Source organism: Ursus americanus, chromosome 12 (genome assembly GCF_024610735.1).
Source record: "Ursus americanus isolate L20-20 chromosome 12, mUrsAme1.1.p, whole genome shotgun sequence".
Taxonomy (NCBI): Eukaryota; Metazoa; Chordata; class Mammalia; order Carnivora; family Ursidae; genus Ursus; species Ursus americanus.
This window is the reverse complement of record NC_142138.1, coordinates 61,571,626-61,588,240: the sequence shown is the minus strand read 5'-3', so window position 1 is coordinate 61,588,240 and position 16,615 is coordinate 61,571,626. Positions and strand designations below refer to the sequence as shown.

The 16,615-nt window shown below is 47.3% G+C and overlaps 2 protein-coding genes across 7 annotated transcripts in view; both read right to left on the bottom strand.

Moving 5' to 3' along the window:
- Nucleotides 1-716: 716 nt before the first annotated feature.
- OLFML3 (olfactomedin like 3) lies at nucleotides 717-4,992 on the bottom strand. Its single transcript, XM_045801459.2, has 3 exons — nucleotides 3,292-4,992; nucleotides 2,354-2,639; nucleotides 717-2,022 (listed from the first exon to the last, which is right to left on the bottom strand). The coding sequence occupies exons 1-3, from the start codon at nucleotides 3,403-3,405 to the stop codon at nucleotides 1,202-1,204; spliced, it is 1,221 nt and encodes a 406-aa protein (XP_045657415.2). The 5' UTR covers nucleotides 3,406-4,992; the 3' UTR covers nucleotides 717-1,201.
- Nucleotides 4,993-5,132: 140 nt separating this feature from the next.
- The window catches only part of HIPK1 (homeodomain interacting protein kinase 1), a 49,350-nt gene continuing 37,867 nt past the window's right edge, over nucleotides 5,133-16,615 (bottom strand). For 5 of the 6 annotated variants that reach the window (XM_087866189.1, XM_045801456.2, XM_087866190.1 and 2 more), the window contains 6 exons: nucleotides 15,912-16,054; nucleotides 15,309-15,491; nucleotides 14,600-14,806; nucleotides 12,851-13,092; nucleotides 11,091-11,221; nucleotides 5,133-9,972 (listed from right to left, as the gene is read on the bottom strand). In XM_087866189.1, the coding sequence (XP_087722315.1) occupies nucleotides 9,484-9,972; nucleotides 11,091-11,221; nucleotides 12,851-13,092; nucleotides 14,600-14,806; nucleotides 15,309-15,491; nucleotides 15,912-16,054 (1,395 nt within the window). In that variant the 3' untranslated portion in view covers nucleotides 5,133-9,483. The remainder of the gene's footprint in view (nucleotides 9,973-11,090; nucleotides 11,222-12,850; nucleotides 13,093-14,599; nucleotides 14,807-15,308; nucleotides 15,492-15,911; nucleotides 16,055-16,615) is intronic. The other variant, XM_087866188.1, reaches the window with a different exon arrangement.

Genomic DNA, 16,615 nt, shown 5'->3' with positions numbered 1-16,615 from the left:
TTACGTTTCCAGGACTCCCAGCCAGACTTCAGCCAGGTTCCAGGACTGTGGTGGGGGTGACCAGAGAGATGTGTTGGGAAACTGGTAAAGCTAACATCTGCGGCATGGTCACTGCCCCTCCTCCTTGCCCAAACCGCAGACGCCGTGGCAGCAGGAAAATCAGCGCGGTTCAAGCAAGCTCGATTGTGCAACCGGCCCAGCGGACTGCCCCAGGCTGGGGAGGGGAGTGGGGGTCTGGGGCTGGGGCAGAGTCCACCTCCAAAGTGAGACGGGAAGTTCTTTCGGAAAACACATTCAGGGCTCTGGTCTTCACACTACAGTCCAGTGCGACTCGAATCCATTTTCTCGTTCAAACCCTCTGAGAGCTGGAATTGGAAGCTCTGCCCTTGGGCCCCAGTCTGGCGGCGAGGGGCACGGTGCCAAGGGCGGCTCTGGGAGGGCAGTTCTGGGAGGGCGGCTCTGGGAGGGCCTGGTGGAGGAGAGGTGGGTGTGGAGGGAAGCCTTTCTCGGCCCGTGTCCTAAAGTGGCGGGATTCTGTGCTTCCCCAGGCGCCTCCCGGTAAAATCTGTAACCAGAGAAGTCCCCTCTCCCTCAGCAAGAGAGCCCAGCCAAGTCCCTAATGTGGCTTAAGGAGTGGCAATGGGGTGGAGGAGGAAAATGGAGGGTCACGGGGAGAAATCTGATCTGAGGGCCACCCCAAGCAAACACAGGCGAGGAGCAGTGGATTTTCCTTTTAATGCAAAATTTTGCAATACAAAATGGTGTGGAGAAAGCTCAGTTCTCCAGGGCACTAAACGGAGAAGGGAGACAGCCAGAGCTTGAAGTCCCCTCCTCCTAGAACTCTCCCCCCGCCCGGCCCACCAGGACTCACACTGAGGCAATATTCTGTTGCCCATTTGCTGGGGTTGCCCCCATACAAGGGTCAGAGCATGGGGTCTGTGTGGTCTTTGGCCCGAAATTCATTGCCACGGGGCAGGAGGGGAGTGGACACTTAGGGCTGTCTCTCTTTCAGCTCTAAAAGGATCTCTCAAGATCTAAGGTCCCACAGGAACCGGAGGGGCTGTGAGAATTTGGCTTCCATTGGCTGCAGATACAGGCCCCGAACCACAACTTGCCCACATCTGGAGAACGAGGAGCGGGAAACGTCGTGGAGATAAAAAATGTGTAGAGGTGAGAGAGATTCACCAACCAGAGTAGGTCCTCAGACTTCTTCCTCTTTCTTTCTCATCTCCAGCTTATAGACAATCTGGTAGCCGTCATCCCAGGCATAGAGCTGGCGCTCTCGGGGGTTATAGCGGAGGCTTGCATGGGCCCCATATCGGCGGGGGAAATACGGGAGTGCTGCCCTTTCAGGGGTCAGGGTGCCGCTGGCGTCAAAGGAGCACTGGATGCGGGCGCGGCTGGCAGGGCGGGTGTTATAGACCACGTACAGGGTCCCGCAGATGACAAAGGCAGCCTCAGCATTCTCTCTGGGACACGGGGTGTCCCACTGCTGCTCGGTGTCCAGGGTCTGGGGGTCTAACTTGGCCAGACACAAGTGCCTGTCATCTTCCCGAGTGGCATAGACGGCCCAAAGGCCCTCCTCGTCAGCGGCCAGGTCGATGTACGTGTCTGCTGTCAGCCCGTACGGGGGGATCAAACCCTCCGCCGGGAATACGGAGCTGTCCACCACGGTCCGGTTTGCCAGGTGGAATTTGATGAGCTGCAAAGTGTTCTCCAGCTCACCGCCCCCTCCGGGTCCTCCAGGAGGCCTCCGGGCGTAATAAAGAAAGCCACCATACACCAGCTGCCCCGTGCCTACCCAGGGGAAGGGCACCCGGACCCGGGAAGCTTTCCGGGCGGCCATGGCGAGGGTGAAGTCCCGCAGCCTTGGGAAGATAAAGGCCGTGTCGTTCTGTGTCCCATCTAATACGTAGATCTTCTCTGTTGGCCCCATGGGATCCTTGGTCCACAGACCAGCTGGGCCACCGAACCGCTTCAGGATCTTCATGGATCTCACCTGAGAGATTGTGTAGCCACAGTCTGGTGGGGAAGGAGAAAAGCACAGGACAAGGCAACACGGGCAGGAGTTGGATGCCCGCTGCGGGAGCCCCCCCAGGGTGGGCCATCTGGAGGACAGTGGGCATAGGCCAGTGGGCGCCTCCACTCTTACGGAGGATAGGGAAAAGGGCGTGCCACAGAGGCCTGGGTCCCCAGAAACGCTCGCAATGGACCTGTCATTACAGAGATTCCCCTAAAGCAGATTCCAGAAGATCGGGCCAAAGTGGGCTCTGGGACAAGGAGAAGAACAGGCAAGAACCAAGGCACAACACAGGTCCTGCGAGTGTCGGGGCTCTGCCTTCGGACCGCTTACCTGTCAGCATGTCGTACTTCTCGTTTCTTCTGCCCTTGCCTTTGATCCCAGGGCCTCCGGTCACCTTCTCATCAACCTCCACACAGGGTAGGGCTGGGTTCTGGGTCTCCAGGTAGTCAACCTCCCGCTCCAGACGGTCCACTCTCCCCGAGATGGTGTCGGCCTCGGTTCTGAGGGCCTCGCGCTCCTTCTCGGCCACCTCCAGCAGCGGCAGCATCTTGTTCTTGAAGTCCCTCAGCTCAGCGGCATGCCGGCTACTTTGGTCCTGGCACTGGGCCAGCCGTTCCTGCCGGGAGGGGGGCCAGGAGAGAGGCTGAAGGGTTACAACTCCCGGGCAGGGAGAGGCCCAGGCGGGGAGTGAGGAACGGGAGAAAGCACGAACTCAGCCAGGCATCGACTCCCCTTCAACCCCCCCCCCAAAGGAAACCAGATGTTCAGAGACGCTAAATGTGCGAGAAGCCCGGCTCGGATCACCCAGGCCTCTCCCCCCACTCGTGGCCTCCGGGGCGGCCTACGTGCGCGAAGGCCGGTCCTGCTCCACTGTACAGCTCTCCTCTTGGGCATGCCCAGATTTCCACTTGGGAAAGCCACAGACTTCAAACTGTTAAAAAGACAGAAAGCTGCGACGCCCTGCGAACTTGCAGCTCTCGCAGAACCAGCAGCTCCTCCTGCGATGCTTTCCCACCACGCTAGCTCTCCTGTCCGCTGTCCCCTCATTCCCTGCACTCTCAGGGTAGAACACGAAGGCCTGTTTGCTTGGGAATGGCTCTGTGGCTGTGGGGAGAGAGAGGGGGGGCTTGCAGTTGTAAGGCTGCTCTCATTAAGAGAGAGAGTTCTCTGTAGGTCCTCACAGAGCCCCATCTCGTCATGTCCCCAGATCCCTGACACGCTGGGGGAATCAACAGATGTGGAGTCCAGAAGAGAAAGGAGTCACTCACCTCTAAGGCAGCGAGTCGGCGTTCCATGTACTCCACAAGGTGGTGCTGCTGTCCTTGAAGGGGTCGCAGCCATGACAAAAGGAACAAGGTGAGGAGAGGCGTGCGGGGCCCCATGGCAGCGGGAGAACCGGGCGGGAGTAGGGGCGCGCGGTCCTGTGCCGTTTGCACTCAAGCCCGCCGCTTAGCTTGGGAGGCGGGGTGGGGGCGGTGCCTTCTCTCTTTCTGGATCTTGGGTCTCTCTCACTACTCTGGAATGCTTTCACAGTCTCTTTAGAGCCCCCACCCCCTCCTTTCCGCCTGGATTGATCAAACACAGATGGCCCTATGGCAGAGCAGCCAGAAGCCTTAACCACCTCCCGCCTAGGCTGTGGGCTCCCCAGGAGAGGGGAAGGAGATGAAACCCCAGGGCAGAGGCCTTCTGGGCAGTCACCCAGAAAAAGGAGCTAGCAGCGGGAGGCAGGGGCCCCAGAGGACACTCTATTCCTGTTTGAGGAGAATGTACGCTTCCTTCCAGCGCTGGGTTCTTAAGAAACATCCATTATCAATCTTTTCCTTTCCCAGCAATAATAGCATGAATTGTTTTCTGCCTTGTCCAGTGGAAGCTCGAAGCAGGGGAGATGAGGTTTGAGGGGAAGAGGTGGGAGAAAAGATCACAGTGGTCAAGTCTGTGCTACCTTCTTCTGTAGCTCACTGGCGCCATCTTGTGATGAGCACCTGGTGTCATCTCAGGATTCACAGGGACACCAAGGCCTAGACCTCTCACGTCCTGTGGAAAATTTTCCACAAAGCAAGCCAAGCAGATCGAATTTATAGGGATTTTCATCATTAAAACACAGATTGCCCCACAGACTACCCAACTACTTAAGGGGTTATCCCAAACTCTCTCTGATTTAGCCTAAGGAAGAGAATATAATGGAGATTTAAAAACAATTAAAAAACCCAAAAAAACTCAGATCATGGACAGGTTAAATTAATTCTTGATTTCCTGGAAGTGAGATTGACAGCAGAGCCTTTCTACTTGGCTTTCTCTTACCTGAACGCTTGTAGGTATATTCTCTTACCCAAACTGGGGAATATTTAAGTCAGTTTACACTCATTTCATGTTCATTTATTTAGGGAAAAAAATCTGAAAAAGATATGTGTTGCAATCTAAATCAAAATAAATGTGTTGTGACTTCCCTACCAATGGAGAGAAGAGCCTATTGATCATTTCTCTTGGTTATGGTCCAAAACGGCATTTCTTAATGTGTCTCATTTCTCTATCCCAACCACGACAGCAGAACCCCACACTGAATTAATGGCCACTGTAGGCTGGGTGTGGCCTGAAACACGTGTCAAAAGAAGCCAAACGAGTAGAGCATTTATTCAGAGACCTGCAGTGATCGATCTAGACAAATCTCTAATTCTTTATCAGGAGAATTTTCTTCATTTTAGAATCAAGAGAAATCTAATCAAAGGGGCTCCTTCTCCAAAAGGACTATGCTTCTAACAATGCGGCTTGAAAGGAGGGAAAAACAAGCGTCTTCCGTGCTGATTCTGATTTTCATTATGATACCTCAGATGGTTGCTGGAACATGCTAGGAAACAAAATTTGGTTCCCTGGGTCAGAAGTTCTAGCTCTTTCAGAGGGCCAGGACCAGATGATCTGCAGTTAGGGCCCGGACACTCGGTTCTTGGGAAGTGTTTTCTACCAACCCCGATTGATTTCCATCATGGCGATTTGTATGAAAGACGGATCTGCCTCTTACGCATCACTGATGTTCAGATGCGACGACTCCCCAGATGCCATTTGTCGATCCCCTGTGCGCCCCTCTAACAGAAGTCAAAAACAGCCACATGAATCAGAAAATTTACCCATTTTATTGATGCATTGCAATTGCTCTACATTTTACCATATTATGTAGAAAATACTGAAAATACAAGCTACTTTGTAAAACCAAAGACAAACATTGAATCCAAAGATAAACTATGTTTTACACAATGGACCCTTTTCCCGTAGTTAGTATTAAATTTTAAATATCTATTTCTTTTGTTAAAATGATTATTTTACATACTCCCTAAGTACATCTGCATTACAAACATAGCTCAATAATTCTCAGAAACTGTTTCTAGAGGCTTGTTGTAAAAGGAAGCGCACAACCAGAAAAGGGAGAAAGCAAAAAAAGTTTAAATCGCACACAATAACTAGCATATCAAATACATTTAATAAAGTTGGAATTCCATTGCAATATCAAGGATTCAAAGCAGAAATACTAACATTACATATAATGTACATATAATGTACTGCTACATGTAGTGAGATTATTTTTCAAGCTGAATCAAAACCACACATTATATAAAGTTTAGCAACAAACGACCATGTAGACATGCTGCACCATCCATCAGTTAAAAAAAACCAAAAACCAAAATAGGAAGCAGGCTTGGGCCATTCCTGTCACTGAGAGGCAATTTCATTTCCTATCCTAAAACAAACCAACCTAACCAGTGGGTTTTTGCATAATAATGCTGAATAAAACACACATTACTGTGCTTGCCTGGCTAAGGGCAGTCAAGCTGAGCCCCTCTAGTGGAGGACGATGGATGGCCAGAACTGTTTGAAATGGAGTTCTTGTTCCTGGGGCTGGTATCTGAGCTGAGCACTGACAGCAGTATCCCCTCCTGGGAGCTGTTAAAACTCTGGAGTGATCAAGTGTCCTGATGAGCCCAGAGTGGCTGTACTTAAACCTTCCCCACTTTCTCTCTCACCCTGAAGGGGAGAAGCTGGAAATGCAAGTTCTGAAAGGCCGTAAAGCCTGACGCTGGCCTGAGGTTAGGCCACTAGGACCCGGGCCAGCCACTCACCGGATTCGCAGGCCTCCCCCATCCTGTCAGGGCTGGCAGTGTTAAGCCCCAGGGACAGAATCTATAGCCACATTGAGCATATACACATTCAGCAGACACAGATGGATTTTTATCTTGGTAACTGTGAAATGCCAATTTGCAGTCTAAGGCTGAAAATGTCTAAAATTCTTAAAGCCACACACTGCTAGTAAGGTGACTCACTCTTGGTATTGCCTTTTCCCCATGAAGTTAGTAAGACTCACATCTGAAGTGGAATCACTTATTGGACAGGGGGGCAGGAGTGGAGTGTTTTGTATCTTTTTTTTCCTGCATCTCATTTGTTACAAAAACAACAAATCTTATCCCTTGTAGAGGAAAGATAAGGAACAAAAAATGTTTCCACTAGAAATTAGGTCTGCCTTTGAACAAGAAAATCAAAATATGCTTGGCAAAAAAGGAAACACAAAGATCACACACACTGACCAGAAAACTGTGTAACACCAGTGACGGAAACTATACAAATTGCTTGGGTATCTTCACCAATAGAGCGGTACAAACACAACTGAGGAGAATGACCACACACACACACACACACACACACACACACACACACAAAGAGAGAAAAGCAAAGCAAAAGCAGAAAACACCAGCATGTTCCTGGCAGGCTGTACTGACTATCTGCCCCATTGTGGAAGCCCTTACTCTTGACAATGAAGAAACTCCAAATACCTTGACAGCTCCTCGCTGTTCAACCCGGTACAGAGCCTGCTGACCAGGCTCCATGAAATCTCCCATCTCCACCCTGCACCTCCTTGACGCCATCTCTACAAAGAACCAGTCCTAGACTTAGCCCTCAAGTACATAATTTTCAATTCAGATGGAACACTTCTATATCTTAGAGTTAACCTTCTTCCCCCAAGTCTTTTATGGGCAGGAACATCGCCATCCCCAGTACCCTCCACTTGACCCAGATCCATGCAGGAGCTGAGAGTACAAGGACAATTTCACAGCCCCAAGAATATTCAAGTTGTTAAAAAGAAACCTCAAAAGCCCGATGACTCAACAGGCTTTGGTTCCTTTTTAATATTCTTCACCGGCTCAGAAACCTTTCTGTGAGTTCCCTGTCACCAGCGGCATCACAAAACTCTTCCTCATCGTATGGGGACATGGTAAGCAATACAACAGGCTCTTTGGTATAAACAGATCTGTTATATGTTTTTTTCCAACAAGCAAATATTTTACTAGGAATGTCAACTATTTGCAGGAAGGACTGCCACATGGGAAAAGGAAAAGAAAAATCTCATTCTAAAAGTGATTGCACATACTTTAAAGAAAAAGAAAAAGAAAACCACATATTTCATATTGGCTTGACTCCTCTCACCTGCTTCCCAAATTCTCACAGAAGCAAGGTAGCAATGCACCGTGAGAGAGCCACACGGGGAAAATGCTTCTGTGAGAACTCAGCTGAGATTCCAGACTGGAAAGGGGTAGACGTGGTGGTTAAGGAGAAAAGCTGCTGTTTTTTATTCTTCAATGTCGGCAGGGAAACTGATAACAATGCAATTACACGACACAGCTACTAATCCTGTTCTGATAAATCCCAGTGAACAGCTTAGGGTCCACAAGGGCTTGCTGGTCCATCCTAAGGCAAGCTCACTGTAAACTCTATGAACCACTACATTATCATATAAGGCACTACAATAAGGGAAGGAGGAGAAAGGGAAGAAGAGACACACACTGAACAACTCCTCACCAGACACACCTGTGCAAAACAATTCCAAGGGTCTCCTCTCCTTGCAGGCAATGCCCCTGCTCATTCAACACTACAGTAATATGCGCTAATATAATTGCAATTAGTTCACATACATTCCAACAAGTATCAGTTCATTTTGGTTTAAATACAATGGAGACATCCATTCCATCTCCGGGGTAACACTGGAGGATCAGATACACACTAAATACACAATTCAAGTGTAATCACTACACATTTGATTACAAATAACATTTTGGGTTAGCAGGAAAAATTGCTTGTTATATTTTTCTAATCAATATGTACATATTTAATTATGCAAAATATTAAAACACCACCATTACAAAACTTCTAAAATATTTTTAAATTCAGTAATAAATTTTTAAAATATTTTTTGCAATTCCTACATGCACTTATTGTATAAGTCTTAATAAGAGAGCATTCAATTTGCTGCTGGCATACAAAGGAAGCTACTTTAAAGTATAAAAGCTGTACACAACGTTCTTATCTGGTTTCAGATCCTTTAGCTTTCTCCCCAAATAAATCACATAGAACAGAAGGGAGAGATGAGGCAAAGAGAGAGAGGTGTATTACTGAAAATTCATATTAATCTTTAAGCAAAGTTCACCAATGCCAACAACCTTCAGGCAAACCTCATCGATACCAGTATCGCATAATACAGAGAGATTTTGCATATAAGAGGACAACCACCACCATACAATAATGACCACCTGAATGGCTTTTCCAATAATAAAATTTAAGCTGAATCGGAGAAAGACTTAAAAAATAACTTAGGAAGAATGCACGGTACTTCATTTAAAAAGAATAATACCTAGTGCTTTCGCGGTAGGTATGGATTCTCTCACACTGAGTTACCAGCAAACGGTGAGCTGCCTTTTTAACACGACTTGACAGTAAACACAGGAGCAACTGAGAGAATCCCAAGAGTAACACAGAGTTTTGCAAAAATAACAATTGCCCAGTAAGTATAACGTGACATGAAAACAAAACTAAAACACTGTAGTCTAATGTCCCATAAACAAAGGTAAAATTTTGAGAGGAGAAATGCCTGATAGTCAAATACAGACTTGTGTAAGCTGCTCTTAAAACAGGCAATTAAGTCTTGGTGTTTAAACAAGCTAAAAGTGATGATTTTTTCTTTTCTCACTTGTTACCAGATTTCAAGTCCTTCTATCAGCATTTTTCCTCTGACCAGCAATTACAATAAAACAAAGTTAAATAAAGAGGGGCTTCACTTGGTTTTAAAAACATTTATAGAAATCAGGTCAGAGAGAAAATATTTTTCAAAGGGTAACTTCAGAACGATCTCTCTTCCTTGGTAACTGCAGAAGATGGGCTCTGAACTCTTCCAAATACCAAAAATGCTATCACAAAAATAAAGAATTAAAAAACAGGGCAGACTTTGGGAGACTACGACAATGCAGTCACCACTAAGACAGGTTCCCCAGAGAAAAACCTTCTGCTTCAGAGGGCCCCTGCACAACAAGTTGCTGGCTAAGGAGTTTCAAGAGCGGCTTAAGGGAGGAGCTCATCACAGCCTGCTGTTAAGAACTCAGGGCCAGGAACAGGCAGCCATGACCCCTCCTCCCTCTGCTCACCAACTACAAATAGGAATACTGGCTGATCTTGGTAGGACTCAGTGGGTATCCAGTGTAAATTGTTGAGCCTCGGGAAGACCCAATGTAGGACTGGGTGGCAAACTGGTGTTGGTACTGGGCAGGGGCCACACTGGCAGAAGTGAGAAGGCTGGGCCCAACACTGACAGGGACCTGGTGCACCAGAGTGCTCGGGTGGGTGGTATAGGCTGCAGCATGCCTTGAGGAGCCCTGGGGGGAGAAGAGATGAGCAATGGAGCTGGTGGAGCCCAAGGCAGCAGCAGAGGTGGGGGCAGCATACGTATACAGGTGAGGCTGGCTCGGCAGGTGAGCGGGGGCTGGGGCCAGGTGTGGGTGCCCCGTCGAGTGTAGTGGGCTGCCGTGTTGGAAGGCGTAGGGGGCCTGGGAGAGCGGGGCCACAAACGCCTGCTGCCTGCGGGGGGCAGGGTTGCTGCTTCTCTCCTGCGAGGTTGGAGCGGACGATGACTGCTGGTTCTGGAAGGAGGAAGAAGGGAGTGAGGAACCTCGAGGTCATTCCGGTTCGGGGCACCAAAGACCAAGTGGAGAGTTGAGGCTCTAACCTGTACCGTTCCTGGGCTTCCACAGCACAGACCCTCCCAGACTGGCAATGCTGTCAGAAGTCAGCCTCCATCCCTCCACCTCTTGGCAGAACAGATCCTAACCCAGCCCAGATAGCAGCAGTTTGCTCTTAAGTATGACAGAGGCAAGGGGGGAATCAAGAGTTCACAGGGTTACCCGCTCCTGCAAGTTAGTAACTGTTGACTCAACTCACCCTATTCTGGCGCCAGGGAATTTGAATTTTTCCTAACCTTTCTTTCTTGCCATTGTTTTCTTTTGTTCTCCTCTAAGTTCTTCATATCCCTCTTGACTTGTGGAGCCTAAAACACATGCACTAACTCGAACTGACATTTGCACTTGCCATGTGCTTTCTCTCTCTCTTTCACATACACACACACACACACACACACACACACATTCACTCACAGTTACACCCTCATATTTACACTTTCTTACTACTGGTAGACCTCATACAAGCACCAGAATTTCAGCTGAAGAAAGAGTGAATAGTGCCCCTTTTAAAAATAGAATAGTGTCCCTCCCCACCCCATCAGATCACACAGTGGCAGGGGGAGGAGGGATCTCAGACTCAAGCCAACACATAGAACTAGAACCAGTTGATGAAGTGGCCACAAAGCTTTGCACTGTCTCTTGCCTCACGTAATCGGTGTGAGGCTAAGGTTACTTATGACCTGGGAGATGAAGGAAGAGGATCTGGTAGCAAAGCATGTGTTGGCACAGAAGCAGGCATGGACTAAAGCACCCAGGCTCTTTCCAAATACCAGACATTTCTCTCATCTTCCAGGACAGACTAGGGAGGTCTGATGGAAAACCTGGAACGTGCATCCTCAACACACAGAGGGAATAAAGGGACACAGCACGTGCAGATATGACGCAGGCCACAGAACACCAAACGGTCTGACACAAAAGGGGCTTCATTTGGCTTTATTCAGCAGTCCAGCCAGAAGCAGGGTTCTCCAGAGAGTGACAAGAGGGAGGGCCCCAAACAGAAGGCAGCAGCCCCTAGCGCTTACCTGGCTAAGGTTGAGTGGCTGTGCTGCGCTGGTCCCCCCGCGTGGAGCTCGGTACCCTGTGGGGGTGATACAGCATCCAGATGACTGCCCACTCACTGAGGCCACTGGCTTGGTCTTACTGCTCAGGAGACCTAAAAAAGGGTCAGACCGTAGTCAGGAGTAGCCTCGGCTAAACCTCAGATGGCATCATATTCATCAGTCCACGTCTGTACCGGGTTTGCAAGAGTTAAGGTTTCATGTGTATATTATTTCCTCAATTGTACTTACACCACAGGAACAACAACTGTACAACCCATTTCTTTTCTGTCTTGCTGCAAAGCTCCATAAAGGATCTTTGAAAGATTCCCTTTAGTAAATCTTATCTAGTCTTCTGTAACGTGCAAGGCACTACTGGAAATACACACACCAGTGGGACACAGTCCTTACCCCCCAAGGGGCCTAGGGTTTTACGTAGGAAGGGGTTAAACAAGTATAGAAATGACAATGGGAAGCTGAATAAGATGCTGGTAATATTTAGGACATTTAGGCGTCAAAGGGGCTTTAACAGAAGGCATGATTAGATCTTGCTGGGCACTCACTATCTTCAAATTCTAAGAACCTGCAGATATAAGCAAGATCAATTTCAAAATTTTGCTTCCTCTGTGGTCCCACTAGGAAAATGGAAGCATTTATTCAATGATATGTGGAGTAGCCTAAATTCTTTGGACCCAACAGCGGACAGAGCTCCTGACGATGCTGTTCCGTAGCCTGGCATCAGGAAGTTCTGCCTTGTCTGCCAATGAGACAGGGCCCACTTCTGAGGGGGAGAACCGTACTGAAGCTTAACATGATATCCTGAAATCAGAACCCTGTTCATGTCTCTGACAGTAACACAATTCATAGTAAAACATTAATTTATGTTAAGTACAGCACAGACAGCTATACTGACACCAAAAATTCATGCTCCCCTCCTTTGGTGCACAGAGTTGCCACTGGAAAACAGCTGCCTAGACAAGGACTCCATTTCCTGGGCCCCCGAGCCTCTAGCTGGGGCCATGGGATTAGCTGGCACTGTTTCCAGGGCTCAAGACATAAAGAAATGTGTGTCCCTCCTCCAAACTCTTTCCTCTCCTCACCGGAGGCTGAGATTCCTGGGCTCTGATCCTTGACTCACTGCAGGCCCACCAACCAGGAGCACTAGCACTGAAAGTCATGTGAGTAAGAAGCAAACTTCTATTATGTCAAGCCAGGGAGATCTGCAGCTTGTTACCTGCAGCTGGCATTACCTTGTAACTGAACTAGGGAGCCTAAGCCCAGCATTTAGCAGCAAAAACGATGGAGGTAGCTAGGCTGATAATAAAACCACAAAAGTATCACTGCTATGACATTAGGTAAGAAAAGATCTCAGTCCATATTGTTTTCAAAAAAAAAAAAAGTTTGCAGTCATTTTTAACAGTATCAGTTCCTGTTCACTCTGGATTGTCAAATTTGAATCACCTGTGGCAAAAAAATTTGCTGCTGCTTCTCCCTGCCGCACAACAGCTCTTGCCTGCCTTCTCCCGTCAAAAGCGAGTACATTTCTGAGACTACAAATTCACTTTTATGTTAAGCCGAACAAAATAAACACAGTAAGATAAATGGCCAAAAATAATCTCCCATCACGAGGAACTGATTTCTGAATTAAGTAACTGGTCGCTACCGCTGGCATAAGTAGATGACAACGACACATGAAGTCCATACAGATCAACGGAGAATTCACCTGCGGCCATGCAGGCGCTCACCTGAGGCCGGGGCTGCTACGGTGCAGTCACCAAGCTGCGATTTCAGTGGAGGCACGATGATGGTGCGGGTGCCGGCGCCGTCCCCCACGACTCTGCCAGGCCCCTCCACAAGGGGTCCGCTATTGCCCCGGAGAGCACTCAGGGTATCAGTGGAATACGGGCTGCTCAAGGAAGAGTCAGAGTCTGGAGAATCATTGACAGTGACGTAACTGATGACATTAGACCTTGCCTTCAGGCCAGAGCTGAGGAGAAGAAAAGACGTGAAAATTCAACCCCCTTTTAGCAATGTTTCTTTGATGATCTCTGGTCCTCCCATGATGACAAGGATGACGATGGCGACAGAACACTAGCAGCGGCCAACTTCTGAGCGCTTATTAGGCATCAGGCACTATTCTTACACTCCACATAGGTCTCACCGAATCCTCACAACACTTCTATGAAGTAGGTACTATCACCCCCATTTTGCAGATGAGGAAGCTGAAGCACAGAGAGATTAAGACACTCAGCCGAGGTCACACAAGTGGTCACACAAGACAGAATTCCGAGCCGGGGCAGAATGCCACCGGATACACAGCTCTAACTCTTCCGCCTTGCCGCTCGGCCATTTCCACTCAGGGTTATTGCGGCAGTATTCCCCGTATCACCCCGCTAGACTACAGAAATGGTTCCTTAGTATGTCTAATCAAACTCGCCATCCTTTTTTTTTTTTTTATGTTCCTTCACAAACTGAACTCCACCTTCTTAACCTTAATTTTTCCTGATTTTTTTAAGAGACTTGGCTCCAGTCAAAGCAATCCTGCTGGTTACATAATTTTTACCACTCCATGGTCACTTTTCCTCACTGGAAAGTTTACCTTTCTTCTTCCCCAAATCAGTTCAGAAACCACTTTCAATACTTAGTTTCAAGTCTATGTCCCATTTGTAATTACCATTTTGTAACTGTAAGTATCATTTGTAAGTAGCTCTTTTGAAGTACTTCATTCTAAATCTGCTCTTTCAGGTCATTGAACTTCATTTATATATAACTCTGCGAAGTCTGCTCAGTTACTGTCATGTGTGAATCCTACCTCCGTAGTAAACGTGGGGTTATTCCCTCTTCTTTATGCCTAGCACCAAAGGCCCAATGAAGAAAACGACACAGAACACTCAAAGCAACTGACTATGTTCCCACTAAGAGAGAGGTGCCTGTAACAGTTCTTAAATGTATCCACTCTCTTGGCTAACTGCCCAGTTAAGAACTTGGATTAAGGTGCTGAGAGACGAGGAAAGTGTCTGGTACTTATATTCCTCAACTTTCAGACCACACAGCAGAAGGAGAAAAAGGTAGCCCTACTTAAAGTTGTACCTCTTCCAAAGAGGCCTTTGCGGATTAAGAAATTACAAATAAACTCCTATCTACTGACTTTTCCAATTAACTACTGTTTATGTGCTTCTGCTGTGGCATCTATTTTCAGACCCTAGAGGTCCTTAAAGGCAAGGAATCACGTCTGTGGTATAATGTACAATCCAAGCTAAATATTAAGCAACGTAATATCCCCCCTTCTAGCTAATGTATCTGAAAAGACTGATTTACCATGATGCTCAGTCACAGCAACTTGAGTGTTCTGACTCACACACCCAAGGCCACGCTTCCAAAATACCATTTTTCAGTCCTTCCTTTCATAGCCCAACTGGACCACCTGCCTGAAACCAAGAGTCTAAAATTAAGGGTAGGAGCCACTGAGCCATGGAGCCATTCACTTATCTTACCTATTGGGCTTATACTTGTTGTCTTCTTCCTCATCAGTGTCACTGCGGATGGTGATGACGCTCACAGGAGGGCTGGGAGTATCTGGAATGATGATTGGCTGATGCTGATCTGGGACAGGGACTAGGGAATTATAAGAAGACGTGGTACGGAGAGGACTGCTCCCAACCAGAGAATAGACTTGAGAAGGCAGAACATCCAGAGAAGACCTGCAGAAAGAGGTCACAAGAAAGACGGTTCAGTCCTTGGCCCCCAAAACTATTCATCTTTTCCCCAGAACTCTTTCCAACTTGTTCTTTGATTCCTTTTTCCCTAATCATTAAGTCAATACACTTAACTACAGAAGTTCCAAAAAAACTAAACAAACCGCTCTAGCCAGGGTTTCCATCAGGGACAAGAACCCTAAAATACAACATAAATTTTACTTTTGTATGCCCTTTACTCTATGCTTTAATTTCCCTCTGTAATGTGGGCAGAAAAATAAAAACATCAGCCCCAAAATGGCCTGGATTCAAAGTGGCAGCAGAGAGAAAGGATTTGCATAACCAGGACTCACTTGGTAGGCGTGCCCAAGTGGAAAGGTTAGCTCCTCCTTAATTCAGCAGCCATTCGCTGCCTCACACCAAAAGGATCTATACCATAGCACTTTAAATGCTGGCGACATCTCTCTCAAACCGGCAGTTTTAACTACCAGCTCTAACAGGAACTTACTTAGAAGAGACGGGAGCAGACTGCTTATTCTTCTTTGAAGGGAGAGAACTGGATTGTTGTTGTCTGACGACATGGGCAACACCAACATTCAGGGGCTGAGCAGTGGCCAGTGTCACATGGTTAGTCAGCAAGGAGGGCTGCTGCATGATAGTGCTGTACTGGTTGCCATGAGAGTGGGCATTCCTGGACCAACAGAAAGACACAGAAGACTGAATGCCTAAACCACTGGGAAATTAGGACCAAACAGGTATTAAAAGCAATTAAAACAACCAAATAGAGCTGCGTTTTTTTTTTTTTCTTAAATCGGGCACCTGGATTACAAGGCTACAGGTTTTCACTGCATGGTTTCTAATTGCATAAGACTTTCTTTAAATCGGAAGTAAATGATTCCTGATCTCTCGGAACCTATTGTTTTCCTATGCTCCAAGTTGTCCCATTACTCCATCTTTTAGCCTGATAAGGGTTCTTTTCTTAAAGAATCTGAAAGAGAGACACATCTCTCCTTTCCTTTATTTTCTTCCCAGTCTGACCAAATCATCAAACACTCCTACCCTAAGGGATCTGCCCTTGCAAATCTCCCAGAGAGGAACACGGGGTACTTGCCTCCAGTCTGTGAGCTGCTGGCCACTGCCCATGGCCTCTGGAATCACTGCTGTGGGCTGGACAGAGTTGTGCAGAGCTACCCCAGGCAACTGTTGCCAAGTTGAAGGCAGGAGAATTTGTTGGGTTCCTCCAGGCCAAGCCTGCTGTAAGGAAACACACACAAAAAATATCCAGACTTGACTCATTCTTGGCTTTTTCTTTTGTTTTTTAGATGATAGAAAAATTCGTATCTTAAAAGAAGTTGCTTGTAGATTGTTAACTTGCAGAGATCAAAAAAGAAAAGTCAGAGGGGCTCAAAGTTACAAGTCTTATGAAAAGGGAAAGAGAACATGCTGCTTTCTCTTGGCCACCTCTGTGACAGTGCCACCAGGGTATTAAAGAAAAGAAGATCCCTGTGGTTAAGAGTTTCTCTATTATACTGCAGTCAAAGAGTCTGAAAAGTTCAGAGGTAAGCTCTGGTTAAATGATGGAGTGTCATTTTTGCAACGATTCTAAAAATACACCCAGAAAGAGTTAAGACAGCTCCCTTGAGATTAAAAATAGGAATTTTAAATTTAAGTGCCAATCAGTTAAGACATCAGGTCAATTCAACCCATAAAACAAAGGGGAGAATTGTGCCTTTTTAAAAGGGTAGAACTTGGAACATGGAGCCAGATGTGGATGACCAAAGGCCAAAATCCTCTGGCAAACAAGCATGTGCCAGC